The sequence below is a fragment of the Sardina pilchardus genome, chromosome 22 (assembly GCF_963854185.1).
Source record: "Sardina pilchardus chromosome 22, fSarPil1.1, whole genome shotgun sequence".
Classification (NCBI taxonomy): Eukaryota; Metazoa; Chordata; class Actinopteri; order Clupeiformes; family Clupeidae; genus Sardina; species Sardina pilchardus.
In genome coordinates this window covers 12227365-12240470 of record NC_085015.1, presented here as the reverse complement: position 1 = coordinate 12240470, position 13106 = coordinate 12227365, and the positions used below count along the sequence as shown (strand labels likewise).

At 49.6% G+C, this 13106-nt stretch overlaps 1 protein-coding gene across 1 annotated transcript in view; it reads right to left on the bottom strand.

The window, feature by feature from the left end:
* The window catches only part of pcdh15b (protocadherin-related 15b), a 204121-nt gene that overhangs the window by 11726 nt on the left and 179289 nt on the right, over positions 1-13106 (bottom strand). Inside the window, 3 exon segments of the mRNA XM_062526974.1 lie at positions 52-90; positions 718-739; positions 12428-12538. Coding sequence (XP_062382958.1) covers positions 52-90; positions 718-739; positions 12428-12538 — 172 coding nt within the window.

Here is a 13106-nt window from a genome sequence, read left to right as displayed (position 1 = left end):
ATGGAACGAAGGAGGCGGAGCGAAAGACAGACAGGAAGTGCGCCAGTGTACCTCGGGGCGCAGCAGAGAAGGGCGCAGAAGCTGCTGCTGCTGCCATCAGTCCGAGGATGAAGAGACACAGGAGAGGAGGAGGAGGAGAAGAGGGGAGGAAGAGAGAAGAGAAGAAAGAAAGCATAGTATTAAAACAATAAAGAAGCGAGCGAGAGAGAGGGAGAGAGGAGAGAGAGAGAGAGAGAGAGAGAGAGAGAGAGAGAGAGAGAGAGAGAGAGAGAGAGAGAGAGGGAGAGAGAGAGCGAAGGCGAGGAGAAGGGACAGGCTTTGAGGCAGGAGGTCGAGGGTTGAGTTTGATAAAAAAAAAAAAAAAAACAGACAATTTTGCCTGTCTGTTTTTTCACCATCAATCACGACCGAGGTGACAAGTCCGCCGGCTCAGCGGTTTTAGGAAAAGACCCCCCACACCTCAATATCCCAAGACACAAACAAAAAGTTTCCCCTCCTCTGCCCTTCTCTCTTTAATGCTGATCTGAAAATCATTTCTTTTTAAACGTCATTTTTTATCAAGCTCTATATACTGATAAAAATGGACTTGCTTTTTTCCAGGAGAGACAAAATGCCTTCCAGGAGAAATGTAATGCATTTGTGTGTGTGTGTGTGTGTGTGTGTGTGTGTGTGTGTGTGTGTGTGTGTGTGTGAGGGGAGGAAAATGAAAACACTTACCTCCTGATGTCCGTAGCCTCTCCTGTGATGGACAAACATGGCGGGGAGAGCAGGGAGTGAGATTACGGGAGATAAACAGCCTGCAGGCACTGTGAAAGTTAAGCATTATAGATGCTACGCTATCTCTCTAGAAGTAGGGTTGCTTAAATCAACTGCCCCCCCCCCCCGTTCGTGGCCCTTTTCTTTCCCTTTCAAAATGCACGGGGGCTACAGTGATGGAATGGCGCACTTTACTTGCAAAGGCTGACACAAAACACATTACTCATATAAAGTCTGTTCTATTATTACGTCTTAGTCAGCAGAAATGCACGAAAGCAGGAGTTCAATGGTGTAGTATGAGACAGAGAGAGAGAGAAAAGAGAGTGACAGAAAAGATGTGACTGCTGTAGAGAGTGAATGTAAGGACGTGAGTAGACTCAGATGTGACATGAAAATAAAAGGGACATTCAAATAATTTTACTGTTGTGTTTTCTTGTATTGTGCAAAAAGTTTCTCTTTCCTGAACTTTCACACGGGCAGTGTTAGGCGGAGGGACAGAATGCAGTTTCACTGTGGTTAACGAGCACAATCTCCCTTTAATTCCTTCACACCACGTTCCCCAAATACATTTACAAAATCATATAAAATAATTTCATCAACCGATTGAAAGCCTAATGTTTGACATGACGTCTGATAATCACCAAAATAATGTGTATTTCCAAATGATCACGCTGTGATCTGTGATTTCGTTTGATTTAATGGAGAACCTGCGATCACCTCCACTGCGCTTGCTTGTGATGGTGGACAAGTCAAGCTGACAGGCATGTCATTTTCAGGGGCGAAAGAATGAAATGTCCTGCTTAGCATTGCAGAGCTGGCTGAGGAGTTTTTTTACAAGGCCCTCGCTGGCTCTGTTGTGTGAATGTGTTGGTGCCGGAATGTGCTGTCCCATTCATCAGGCAAGGGCAGCCACACACTACAGCAAATCAAAGGCTCTGCTCACATCAAAAACATGATCCACCCAGCAATGCCCCCCCACCCAAAATAAAAAATACCACCTTCTATCTGCCAACAACACAAGCTTCTTATTTGAATGTAAATGAGATTTTTCGCATTTTTCTACACCATGTTCATTTGGAGTTTGCCATGTTTATGTGTGTGTGGGGCAGCATATTTTGTGTGTGATGGGGGGGCGTTTGTACGTGTGCGTGTAGAGAGGCACATTTTTTATGTGCCTGTTTTCTGTGTGTGCGTTACTGCGTGTTAGTGACAGTGTGGGATCTTCACGTGTCTGTGTGTGTGTGTGTGTGTGTGTGTGTGTGTGTGTGTGTGTACAGGACTGAACAGAGAAGCCACATCGGGAGTAGCAATCTGCAAGGAGCCCCCTTTCTGCTCGTCCACACACACACACACACACACACACACACACACACACACACACACACACACACACGGAGGCTGGAAATTAAAATTCTCTGCAGGCAGCCGACCATCACAGCCAAATTGCTCCAATTGTTCTCTGATGGGGGCGTAATGAGGAGCTGAGAATGAAGATTTATCGCTAAACAAGGATATGTGACTTTCAGAGGACTTCCTACTCTCCTCTTACTTTCTACTCCCCCTCAAGCCCTGTCCACAACACACACACACACACACACACACACACACAAACACACACACACCTTTACAATCCTCCCCCAAACTCTGCCATCCATCCTTGCAGGAATCCCACCTCCACCCCCCCCCCGCCCCCCCACCAGCCTCATTCCACCCTCCAGTGTTGCATTCCAAGTGACCGATGACACTCATCCAAGGAAAATTCCTCCGGCTCCTTTCTCTCCGGAATATTCCCGCTCCGGTTCCGGACGCCTCGTGATAAATAACCGGCTCTATTAGGGGGCCGGTCCGGCGCCCGATCCGTGCGGCGCCGAGACGGATGGACCGCTGCAGGGGCCCCGTACGCTGGTTAATTAATAACGCTCAACTATCCGCTCTCAACTCCAGCAGCTGTGCATGGTTAGTGTCTGGCCCCCCTCACTGGCAGGGCCTTGGAGTGACACGCCTGGAACCAACGAGCGAATGAACGCTCACTCACTCGGTTACTCGCTCGCCTTGCTCTCCTGCTTGCCCATACACACACGCATGAACCTACACACATGCGCACACACAAACACATACACACACAAACGCACACATAAGCGCGTGCACACACACACACACACTAGCGTGCGCATATACACACACACATACACACACTCACACACTAATGCGCATTCACACACACACACACAAACACACAGACACGCACGAACGGGCACAAACACACATCCACATGCATACGCACATGCGCACACACACACACACGCTGCCAAGGTGGTGTGACCGAGTGAGCATTCATCGTTCTTCTGCAGCGCATACAAGTGACACCGCAGCAGGAGGTGGCTATTCATCTCCGGACCCACCGTGTGTGTGTGTGTGTGGGGTGAGAGAGAGAGAGGGAGAGAGAGACAGAGGGAGAGAAAAAGAGAGAGGGAGAGAGAGATGAATGGATGGGTGAGGTGGGTCCATACATTTGCCACTAAATCTGCCAGAAAAACACAGTGCCCACAGCTCACAAACAAAGAGCTAACCCTGTCAGGCTGGGTGTCCATGACGCAACTTGATCAAAACGCTCCCAGTTGTTGTGCTGTTTACATGTCTAATGAGAGCATTTGTATGTCTGACTATTTGCATGTATGTCCAGGGAATATCCGACGACACTAATTCAGTCTTTACACAAGGCCATTTGGACTAATGCCATACGTCTTTCGTCAGGATTAATTGGTCAATCTACTCATTTAGAAAACATAATAATAATAAAAAGATGTGGAACTCTTCAGCTCGAAGTAAAAATAACAACACTGGCTATGGCCACGGGGGGCAATTACAGCACATTATTTTCAGCAGGACTAAAGATCAAGTGTTTTGTTTTTTGGGGCGATAAGGCTTTGAAAATGTACACAGTACATGCAATACACAGGAATCCGCTGCAACACCAGGACTCGATAAAGGACTCATTTTTGATGTTGAAAAACATTTTTGATATTTTTCGGGGGGTTTTTTTGGTGGGGGGGGGGTTACTGACGTAACATATTTGGTGAGAACAACAGCATAGGGTAGACTGGCGGTGGACATGACATAAAATAGATATATGATGAATGAGCCTGTATATCAAGATGCACGTTCTGAAGGTGAATCCTGGAAGATTCTAGGAGTGCAACCATTGAATGTCTGGGGAAGGGGTTAGTGCAACAATACACAATGTTGAAAAAAGGGTACAACAACACTTTCTTCCAAACTAAGCCAAATGAAACTGAAATTGAAAGTGAAAGCATTTTAGGATGGCTTAAAATGACAAAGTGGGATTACTGCATGGCTATCTACAGGCAGAGGCCATGCAGTTTTTGGGTGGTTTTGTTGTAGTTGTGGTGTGTGTGTGTGTGTGTGTGTGTGTGTGTGTGTGTGTGTGTGTGTGTGTGTGCGTGCGCGTGTGTGTGTGTGTGTATGTGTGTGTGTGTGTGTGTGTGTGTGTGTGTGTGTGTGTGTGTGCGCGTGCATGCGTGCGTGTGTGTATATGTGTGTGTGTGTGTCTGTGTGTGTGTGTGTTATGGATGGAGAAATCTGGTGGAGAACTCTACTACAACAAAGGAAACTGTGGAATGGATCGCTTAATCTGCCCGTTCCTTCACGCTCACATATTTATTCACCTGCGCTTTATTGCGCTACCTGCAAACGTGCTGCGTTAACTTGCTATTTATGGCACCGCTGGCTCCATTAGGAGAGAAGGAGACGCCGGCGTTCAGCCTCGCAACACCAACAGCGGCGATAACACAACGGGCCCTCCAGTGGCGGTGGGTGGATCCCTCGAGTAGGTCAGCTCATTTAAACAGGGATTAGACAGGAACGCCAGCAGAGCCGGTGCCGTCCGTCCGTGTGTGTGTGTGTGTGTGTGTGTGTGTGTGTGTGTGTGAGGGGGGGCAGGGGGAGGACAGCAGCCACAGCGCTCATCGATCCCGTGATCAATCTCGAGGATTTGCATTCGGTGTCCGATAAGCTGACGGTGGAGCAGCTCCAGGTCAGGCTTACATATGCATTGGCAGACTACTGGGCCTACTGTGAGTGTGTGTGTGTGTGTGTGTGTGAGAGAGAGAGAGAGAGAGAGTGTGTGTCTCTGTGTGTGAGTGTGTGTGTGTGTGTGTGTGTGTGTGTATGTGTATGTGTATGTGTATGTGTATGTGTATGTGTATGTGTATGTGTATGTGTATGTGTATGTGTGTGTGTGTGAGAGGGAGAAGGAGTGTGTATGTGTCTCTGTGTGTGTGTTAGAGAGAGAGTGTGTGTATGTCACTCTCTCTCTCTCTGTGTGTGTGTGTGTGTGTGTGTGGTAATGCTACACACAACTGCAGTATTTCGTATGGCCATCACTGCCCTAAAACAGGACAAGAAAGGGCTCTGATACATTGCTATGAAGTAATGCAATGTTGTTTTCGGGAGCGTCACACAGTCATCCTCCACCCTGCGAACGCTGCAAATATTGGCCAGGTTTCTCAGATTCAATAAGTGCTAAGAACTTCTTAGGAGCGTTCTTAGAGCGTTCTTAGAGCGCTCCTAAGAAGTTCTTAGCACTTAAGAGCTTCTTAACGAATCTGGTAAACGCGCCCATTGTCTGTTTTCAAGCATAGGTGCACTTGATCACACAGGCAAGAAAGACTGCTTCACACCACTGGTACCATCTTTGACCTATGTGTTGCTTATCATCTCATACGAAAACCAGTCTAGAACATTAACCATATGTGCCATTGTCTATTTTGCATAGATGTTTTTTTAGTTAGATAAAAAACATAAAAATGTCAAGGTGTAGCAGACTGCCTCCTACACTCTCAAAGACATATCTCTGTGTTCTGATAGGGACAACACAGTTTGTGTTATTTCCAACACATTGCTTCTGTTATTTGTTACACAGTATGTGTTGAAAATAACACAGCTTGTGTTTTTTTTTTTTTAAACACATCTCTGTGCCCAGATAGGGACAACACAGTTTGTGTTGCTTCCAACACATTCGTTTTAAGAGTGTAGTGTCTGAAAGGCCCCCAGATCTCAGAGTGTTAACGTCTCCACGTCCATTTCAACGTCCATTTCACCTTACTCACACTAGGTGATGGACACCCTGTGGTTACCGGCTGGACACTGGCTGCCCCGAGGACATCCAATCACCTGTGACTGCGCTCTAAAGGAAAACCAATAGGTGGACCTCATAAGTGCCTCTCTGCCCACTCACTCACTCACCGCCTTCATGAATTCCGCAGCGAAGATCGAATGGCACTGACCACTTCACGCCCGTTTGCCTCCAGCGACAAGCTCAACGAGCTTCGAACGTGTTGAGGTCCACCCCCCCCCCCCCTCCCTTCTGTAGGTAGAGCTCGTGCTGAACGGCTCGTTCAGAGTCAGGCTTTTCCATAATGCATCAGTTATAGCTCCGATATCTATCCGCGCGGGCGGCACGAAGGCATCAGAAGCAAGACACAGGAAATGGTGGAAGAGGCAGACAGGAAAAGCAGAGACGGGAGACGGAGAGCAAGGAGCATGGATTTGAGCAATGTTTTTATGGAGTACATATGTGCAGCCAAGGAAAACTAAATTATAGAGCCTCATTTCAAATTCCTCCTCCCCAGAGAGAGAAGCCTTCAGAGAAAGTTAAGTGAACATGGAACAGAGCCTTCTGGGTAACCAAATTGACTGTCAAAATGACAAAAATAAGAAGAAAAGACAAAAAGAAAAAAAAACATAACTATGGCTTCCATTCACCTTCTCCCAAGCCCATTGCAGTGATTTAAAACACATACTTAACTAAATCAATAACACAAATATATAAACACACACACACACACACACACACACACACACACACACATACACACGTATCATACACACGCACAATCTCATTTTGAATTGAATCACAAACTGCAAAAAAATGCTTTTACAAAAGGGACCCCCCCCACCCCACCCCCAGACCCTCGCTTCCCAGTTTTCACAATACCTAAAGAAATGCCAAGAGACAGATAGAACATTTCACAATGCAAAGTGTTTGAAGACAAGAAGAGTAAAAACAGAACCAAAGGAAAATGAAAAAGAAACCAGTCTGTGATGAGGAACGGTGAAATGAGTCTGTGAATCGTAGAGCTACAAAGGAATAGAAAGAGAGAGAGAAAATAAGGGACAGTGAGTGTGTGAGATAGAAAGAGAGAGAGTGAGAGATAAAGAGTGAGATAGATAGATATAGAAAGAGAGAGAGTGTGTGAGATAGAGTAAGAGTGAGATAGATAGAGCGAGAGAGAGTGTGTGAGAGATAGAGCAAGAGTGAGATAGAAAGAGAAAGACAGTGTGTGTGAGAGAGATAGAGTAAGAGAAAGAGTGAGAAAGAGAGAGAGAGAGAGAGAGAGAGAGAAAGAGTGAGAGAAAGAGAGAGATAGAGAGAGAGAGAGAGAGAGAAAGAGAGAGATAGAGCTGTTTGTCAGCGTCACAGGATGGTGGACTGTGATGGGAAGCGCTTCTCCAGCTCCTCCACAATGGAGTCTATGTTGGGGTTCGGGGGCGGCAGCACGGCGACGCCCTCCCCAGCGTCCTCCGCCACCGCCGGCTCCGTCGACTCCACCGCCACGGCAACCGCGTCCACGGCAACCTCCGCCGCCGTCGTCGGGGGGACCGCCGCCGCCTCCTCCGCGGTCTCGGACTCGGCGGTCCCCTGCCTGGACAAGACCTTGGGCGGCCTCTGCTTCTTGTCGATCTGACTGTACATGTTGGCAACGGACTTCTCTATGTCGGCTATGTTCTTGATGTTCTTAAGGATGCCCTTGAGCTCGCGGCGCGGCCCGTCGGGCTCCGGGGCGGGCAGAGGGGGCGGCGGCGGGCGCAGCTTGACCGGCCGCAGGGAGGTGACCGCCGGCAGGGGCGGCAGCACGAACGGGGAGGCCACGATCGGGGCGTGGGGGTTCGGGGAGCTGGACGGGGGCGGGAGGGGAGGCGGAGGAGGAGGAGGGGGGTGCCGAGGTCCCGGAGGTGGGGACTGAGGGGGGGTGGAGAAGGATTCGGGGGGCGATTGGGGCGAGGGGGAGGTCGGAGGGGGAGGCGGGGACTGGGTCGGGGGAGGCGGGGTCGGGGGAGGCGGGGGCGGGACGTCGGGCGGGTCGGGGATCATCTCCACGGTGACGTTGTAGGGCTCCACGTCGCCGGGGAAGCCGGCGCGGAACTTGCGCAGCGCCGGCGGGGTGGGCTTGTGGCTCGGCGGCGGCGACGACCCGTCGCTCTGGGTGACCACGATGGACGGCGGCCCGCTCGGAGGCGCTGCAGGAGGAGGAGGAGGAGGAGGAGGAGGAGGAGGAGGAGGAGTTGCCGGTGGAGGCGGCGGAGGTGCCGGCTGCTTGCTGAAGGTGGTCAGCAGGAAGTCCAGCGAGCCCCGGGAGTCGCGACTCTGCCGCTGCTTGGCCTCCAGGAGGGCCTCCTGCATGGCCTGCTGCTCGAACTGCCTGGCCTGCTCCCTCACCGACAGCTTGGGCTCGAACCCTCCTCCTCCTCCTCCAACACCTCCACCTGCACCTCCTCCGCTCCGCCCTCCACCTCCACCACCTCCTCCTCCTCCTCCTCCTGCGCCGGCGAGCTCGTTCATGCCCTTGTCTCGTCCCCGGCTCCTCTTCATCTGCGCCTCCCAGCGCCCCTCCGAGTGGTGGGCACCGAGCGCCGCCTTCCGGCGCAGCGTCTCGTAGGCGTTGGCGCCGCGGAGCCTCGAGGGCAGCGTCCAGGCGTGGCCCGAGCGCACGTCGCTGGGCAGCGGGAAGCGCGACAGCACCCCCTTCAGGCGGCGGCGCTGCGGCGAGTGGGTGCCCAAGAGGTCGCGGCGGCGCTGGGCCTTGCCCTCGGCCTCGCCCGGGCTGCTGAGCGTGCCGTCGTCGTTGGCGTAGAGCGGGTTGTGCGTGGTGACCGGGTGCTCGTCCGACAGGAAGGTGACGTTGCTGCCGGACTTGGGCAGGTGGTTGACCACGCCGTTGGACTTGTTGCCGTGGTGGTGGTGGCGGTGCGCGTTGGTGAGGCTGCGCGTGGTCAAGGTGTTGAGGAGGTGCCGCTGGTCACCGTGATTGCTGCTGATCGCAAAGGGTGGTGTGTGTGTGTGTGTGTGTTTGGGGGAAGGGTGGAGGAGGAGGAGGAGGAGGGGGTGAGTGAAGATTTTAGGGGGAGAGGGGGAAAGAGAGAAAAGCAGAAAAAGGAAAAGAAGACAGAACAAAATGGCTTGAATGGAAAAAATAGACAGATCGAAAGAAACAAACAGAATGATATAGAAATGAAGGGATCTACGTTTTAGAAATTGAAAAAGAAGCATTTTTGGTCACAGTACAGAAAATCAAATAATTAAGAAACGACTTGGCCTGGACTCAAACACTTAAAGAATTTTGAGAGAGCCCAAATATGTGCAAAAACTGCAACTACCAAACAGCAACAGACACCAACTTCTAGACGACACAAGTTAAGGATTCAAAGCACACTTGGGGACGACTGATTGGAGGCTAAAGCAGCACACCGCACACAGCACAGCCCAGCGCGCCCACCAGAGACCCGGGCTAGGACTCGAGCGCTAAGCTACGCTAACACATTCCCCCACCATCGCCGCCCAAAACAAATCTACTGTGGGCCCTGTGGACCACATGACTGGATAGAAAAGCAGGTAATAGGGAAATGTGCGGCTATCGCCACTACTGCAGGGGCGCTAAAGCGTTCCGTCTGAGGCGGTAGCGGAATGCTGAGTCGGCGGGGAGGGAGGCGCAGGCCTAGCTGTCTTGCTAGACGACACGTCCGGCTTGACCTTTTCTGGGCGACTGTCAAAGCACTTAAAAAAAAAAGCAACACCGCTATCCATACGCAATGAGGATTGGACACTGCATCAAACTAAGATGGAAAACACGGGAGCAGAGGCAGCTACAACAAGCCGAACAAACGAACTACTGGCATACACAAGTCCACTAACAACATACAGCACGGTGTACACACTATACAAATTAAAGTCTACGCACGCACGCACGCACGCACGCACGCACGCACGCACGCACGCACGCACGCACGCACGCACGCACGCACGCACGCACGCACGCACGCACGCACGCACGCACGCACGCACGCACGCACGCACGCACGCACGCACGCACGCACGCACGCACGCACGCACGCACGCACACACACACACACACACACACACACACACACACACACACACACACACACACACACACACACACACACACACACACTTATTTACTTACTTAAGCCTGGAATCCACACAAGAAAATGATGTAAAGGAAGCAAATGAAAGAAAATAACAACAAAGAACAATGATGAAAACAGCAGTGATGATTATAGAGCTTCTTTTTAAGTTATTAGTTAAAGATGACAGCAGTGATGATGGTAATGATGATGACAGTGAAGATTATGAGTAATAAGATGGTGAAGGTGATGACAATGGTGATGATGATGATGATAGCGATAACGATAACGGGATTCGGTTGAAAGCAGAGAGGGTGGGTGAAAGTGGACTGGCTGTGTGTGGAACGACTCGTCTTTGAGTCGCTGCAAGAGGGGCACTGTGACGACGCAGGGCACACTGGCACAATCACCATCACCATCACCATCACAACCACCATCATCATCATCATCATCATCATCATCATCATCATCAGACTGTCCCCAAGCGCCAAACCAGCAGGGGCACACTGCACTGGTGGCAGCAGTAATCATGTTGTTTTTGTCACCCAGACATTACGAGGTCACCAGGGAGAAGAAGGGCTGGACGTGGTCAGGTGGTCAGGAGCAGAGCGTTCATAAACAAATAAGTCCGAAGCCCTGCTGGACAGCACCGCTGGTTTGACGTGCTACAAGCATGTGCGTATGTCCTTGGTGACCCCCCCCCCCCCCCCCCCCGACACACACACACACACACACACACACACACACACATACATCATTCACCCCCTTCAGCTCTTACTCTTACCCCCCCCCCATGCACTTACATGTAAATGCTTTTTGCACTTATCCTGCCCCTCCCTACTACCACCCCCCCCCCCCCCCATATGCACAACAGGCGAAGGAACTGACACATTTCACTGCATTCTTTACTTCAGTAATGATATGCATGTGACAAATAAACCTCCTTGTATCCTTGTATCCACCCCACCCTGTCACCACATTGCACGCACGCACGGCCATAACGGTTATCGATTGATAAAGACCCACTTTGATCTCTTTTCATGTTGTTAACGCTACAGAGTCAGACGGGGGAGGGCAGGGATCGAAGAAAAATCATTAGAGACACACGAGAGATGAAACGAGTCCTACACTGGTAACATTCATGAGGCTCACCAGAAAAGAGGGATAGAGAGAAAGAAGAAGAAGAAAGAAAAAAGTTTCTGGCCGTACGGAGAAAGAAGATGACGAAACAGCTGTGGCTGTATCTGCCCACAGACACATCTCATTAAGTCTGAAAAACCAGGGCTGATCCAGCAAATGGCTTATCGATAAAAATTAATTATATTTCCGTCATCGCAGGGGCCCTGATGTGAATTAATATTTCAATTATCTTAAATTGACATCCCTTTCCTCCCCAACGCACTCTCGCTTTCTGAGTGGGGTGGGGAATGGTGGCATGAGGGGTAATTGCATAGTATTTTCAGTGTAATAAAAAAGAGAAAGAAATAATTTCCTTACTCCAAATTGTGTTTTCATGGAATATGAAATCCTATTATGTTAATAGCAGCACATCTCCCAGGCACGAAAAGAGAGAAAGAGAAGGATAGAGAGAGAGAGAGAAAGAGAAAAGAACCCAGCTGAGGTATGACATAGACAGTCTGATGGACCCCCCCCCCCCCCCCCCCCAATACCACAGAGAAGCTGGGTCTGCTTCTCAGACAAACTTACACATTTAGCTTAGCTGCTGAGAAGTGTCATACTGGCACCGCATCTATGAAGAAGTGACTCAGGTTTGCGAGCTTAACTCGAAACAATGTCTGGCTAACGCGGCGTTTGACTGCGGAAAATCAGTCAGAAATATGAATGAGGCAGAGAACGGGAAAGAAAAACACAGCAAAGATTTAGAGAGAAAAAAAGTGCGAGTGAGGGAGTAAGAGAGAGAGAGAGAGAGAGAGAGAGAGAGGGAGAGAGAGAGAGGGAGAGAGAGAGAAGTAGAGTGAAAATGAAGCTTGTGAAATGCTACGCGGGAGTGCACCTGATGTTGCCTTACCACAGCACAGCATGTAGCAAACAGTCATAGCAGGGTGTCAACGTGTTCCCCGAAAAAAGCTAGCTTGTACCCGGGAGCTTACAGTAAAACATCACCAGAGGCAATTTCTCAGCACTATCCTCTTATCTACTTCCTGCACTTCTCAGAACGTCCTGTACCATCAAACAGGAGGTGAAAGACATCACCACTGACAGTTTAATCTACATCAAGGTTCCATTAACTAACACTAGTTAATGTAGCAATTAGCACCAAAAACAGCAAGCGTCACATTAATAATGCGGAAATAAAGTTAAATTCATAATTTAGGTCAACAAAAACACGTTTATCTATTAATGCTAATTAGTATTAATTAACGAAACCTTAATGAATTGCATCACCGTACCACCTAATAAGGCCTAAGATCAAATTTGTACTTACATGGTGCTGTCGCCCAGCTCCTCATAGAGATTGTTGGCGGCGCCACCCACAGATTTGCCCGTTGGCAATGCCATTTGGATCCGAGCTGTTTTCGCACATTCTGCCTGTCGCCTTCAATCACATGAGTGAAACATTTAGAAGTGAAGAAAAAGTCATGGTCAGGCATTTTTTATAAAGAGCACACTACTTGATGGAACGTAATCACTAACTCAAAGATCAAATTAGATTAGATTCAACTTTATTGTTAGCCTAGAAATCTAGACGCCCCTAGCGGCAGCAAATGTAATTTGGCTGGCGGGGCGGTCTAGCAACGCTCCGTTGAGCCAGGGAGCTGAGAACCCCCAGCACCAGCGATCCAATCACAGGGCTTAACATAATGGTGACTGACATGCGACCAGAAGTTGCGACGGTAACGCATCCTGTTATTTGAAAACATGTAGCTATGTACAAGCGTAATTATAGTATGTACATTTTACAAATATCAATAGAATTCTATGGATGGGATAGGGTAGTGAAATTGACCGGGGGGAGGGGGCTGTTACAGGGAAGCTTAGATGGACCTGATTGGCCTAATATCCAATTCTGTCAGAAGCTATGGGACTGATTGCTAGATTTTCTCAGAGCATTACAGCAAGTCTGTAGTGGAGATACTGAGGTCAGAATGATTACCAAGTTAACA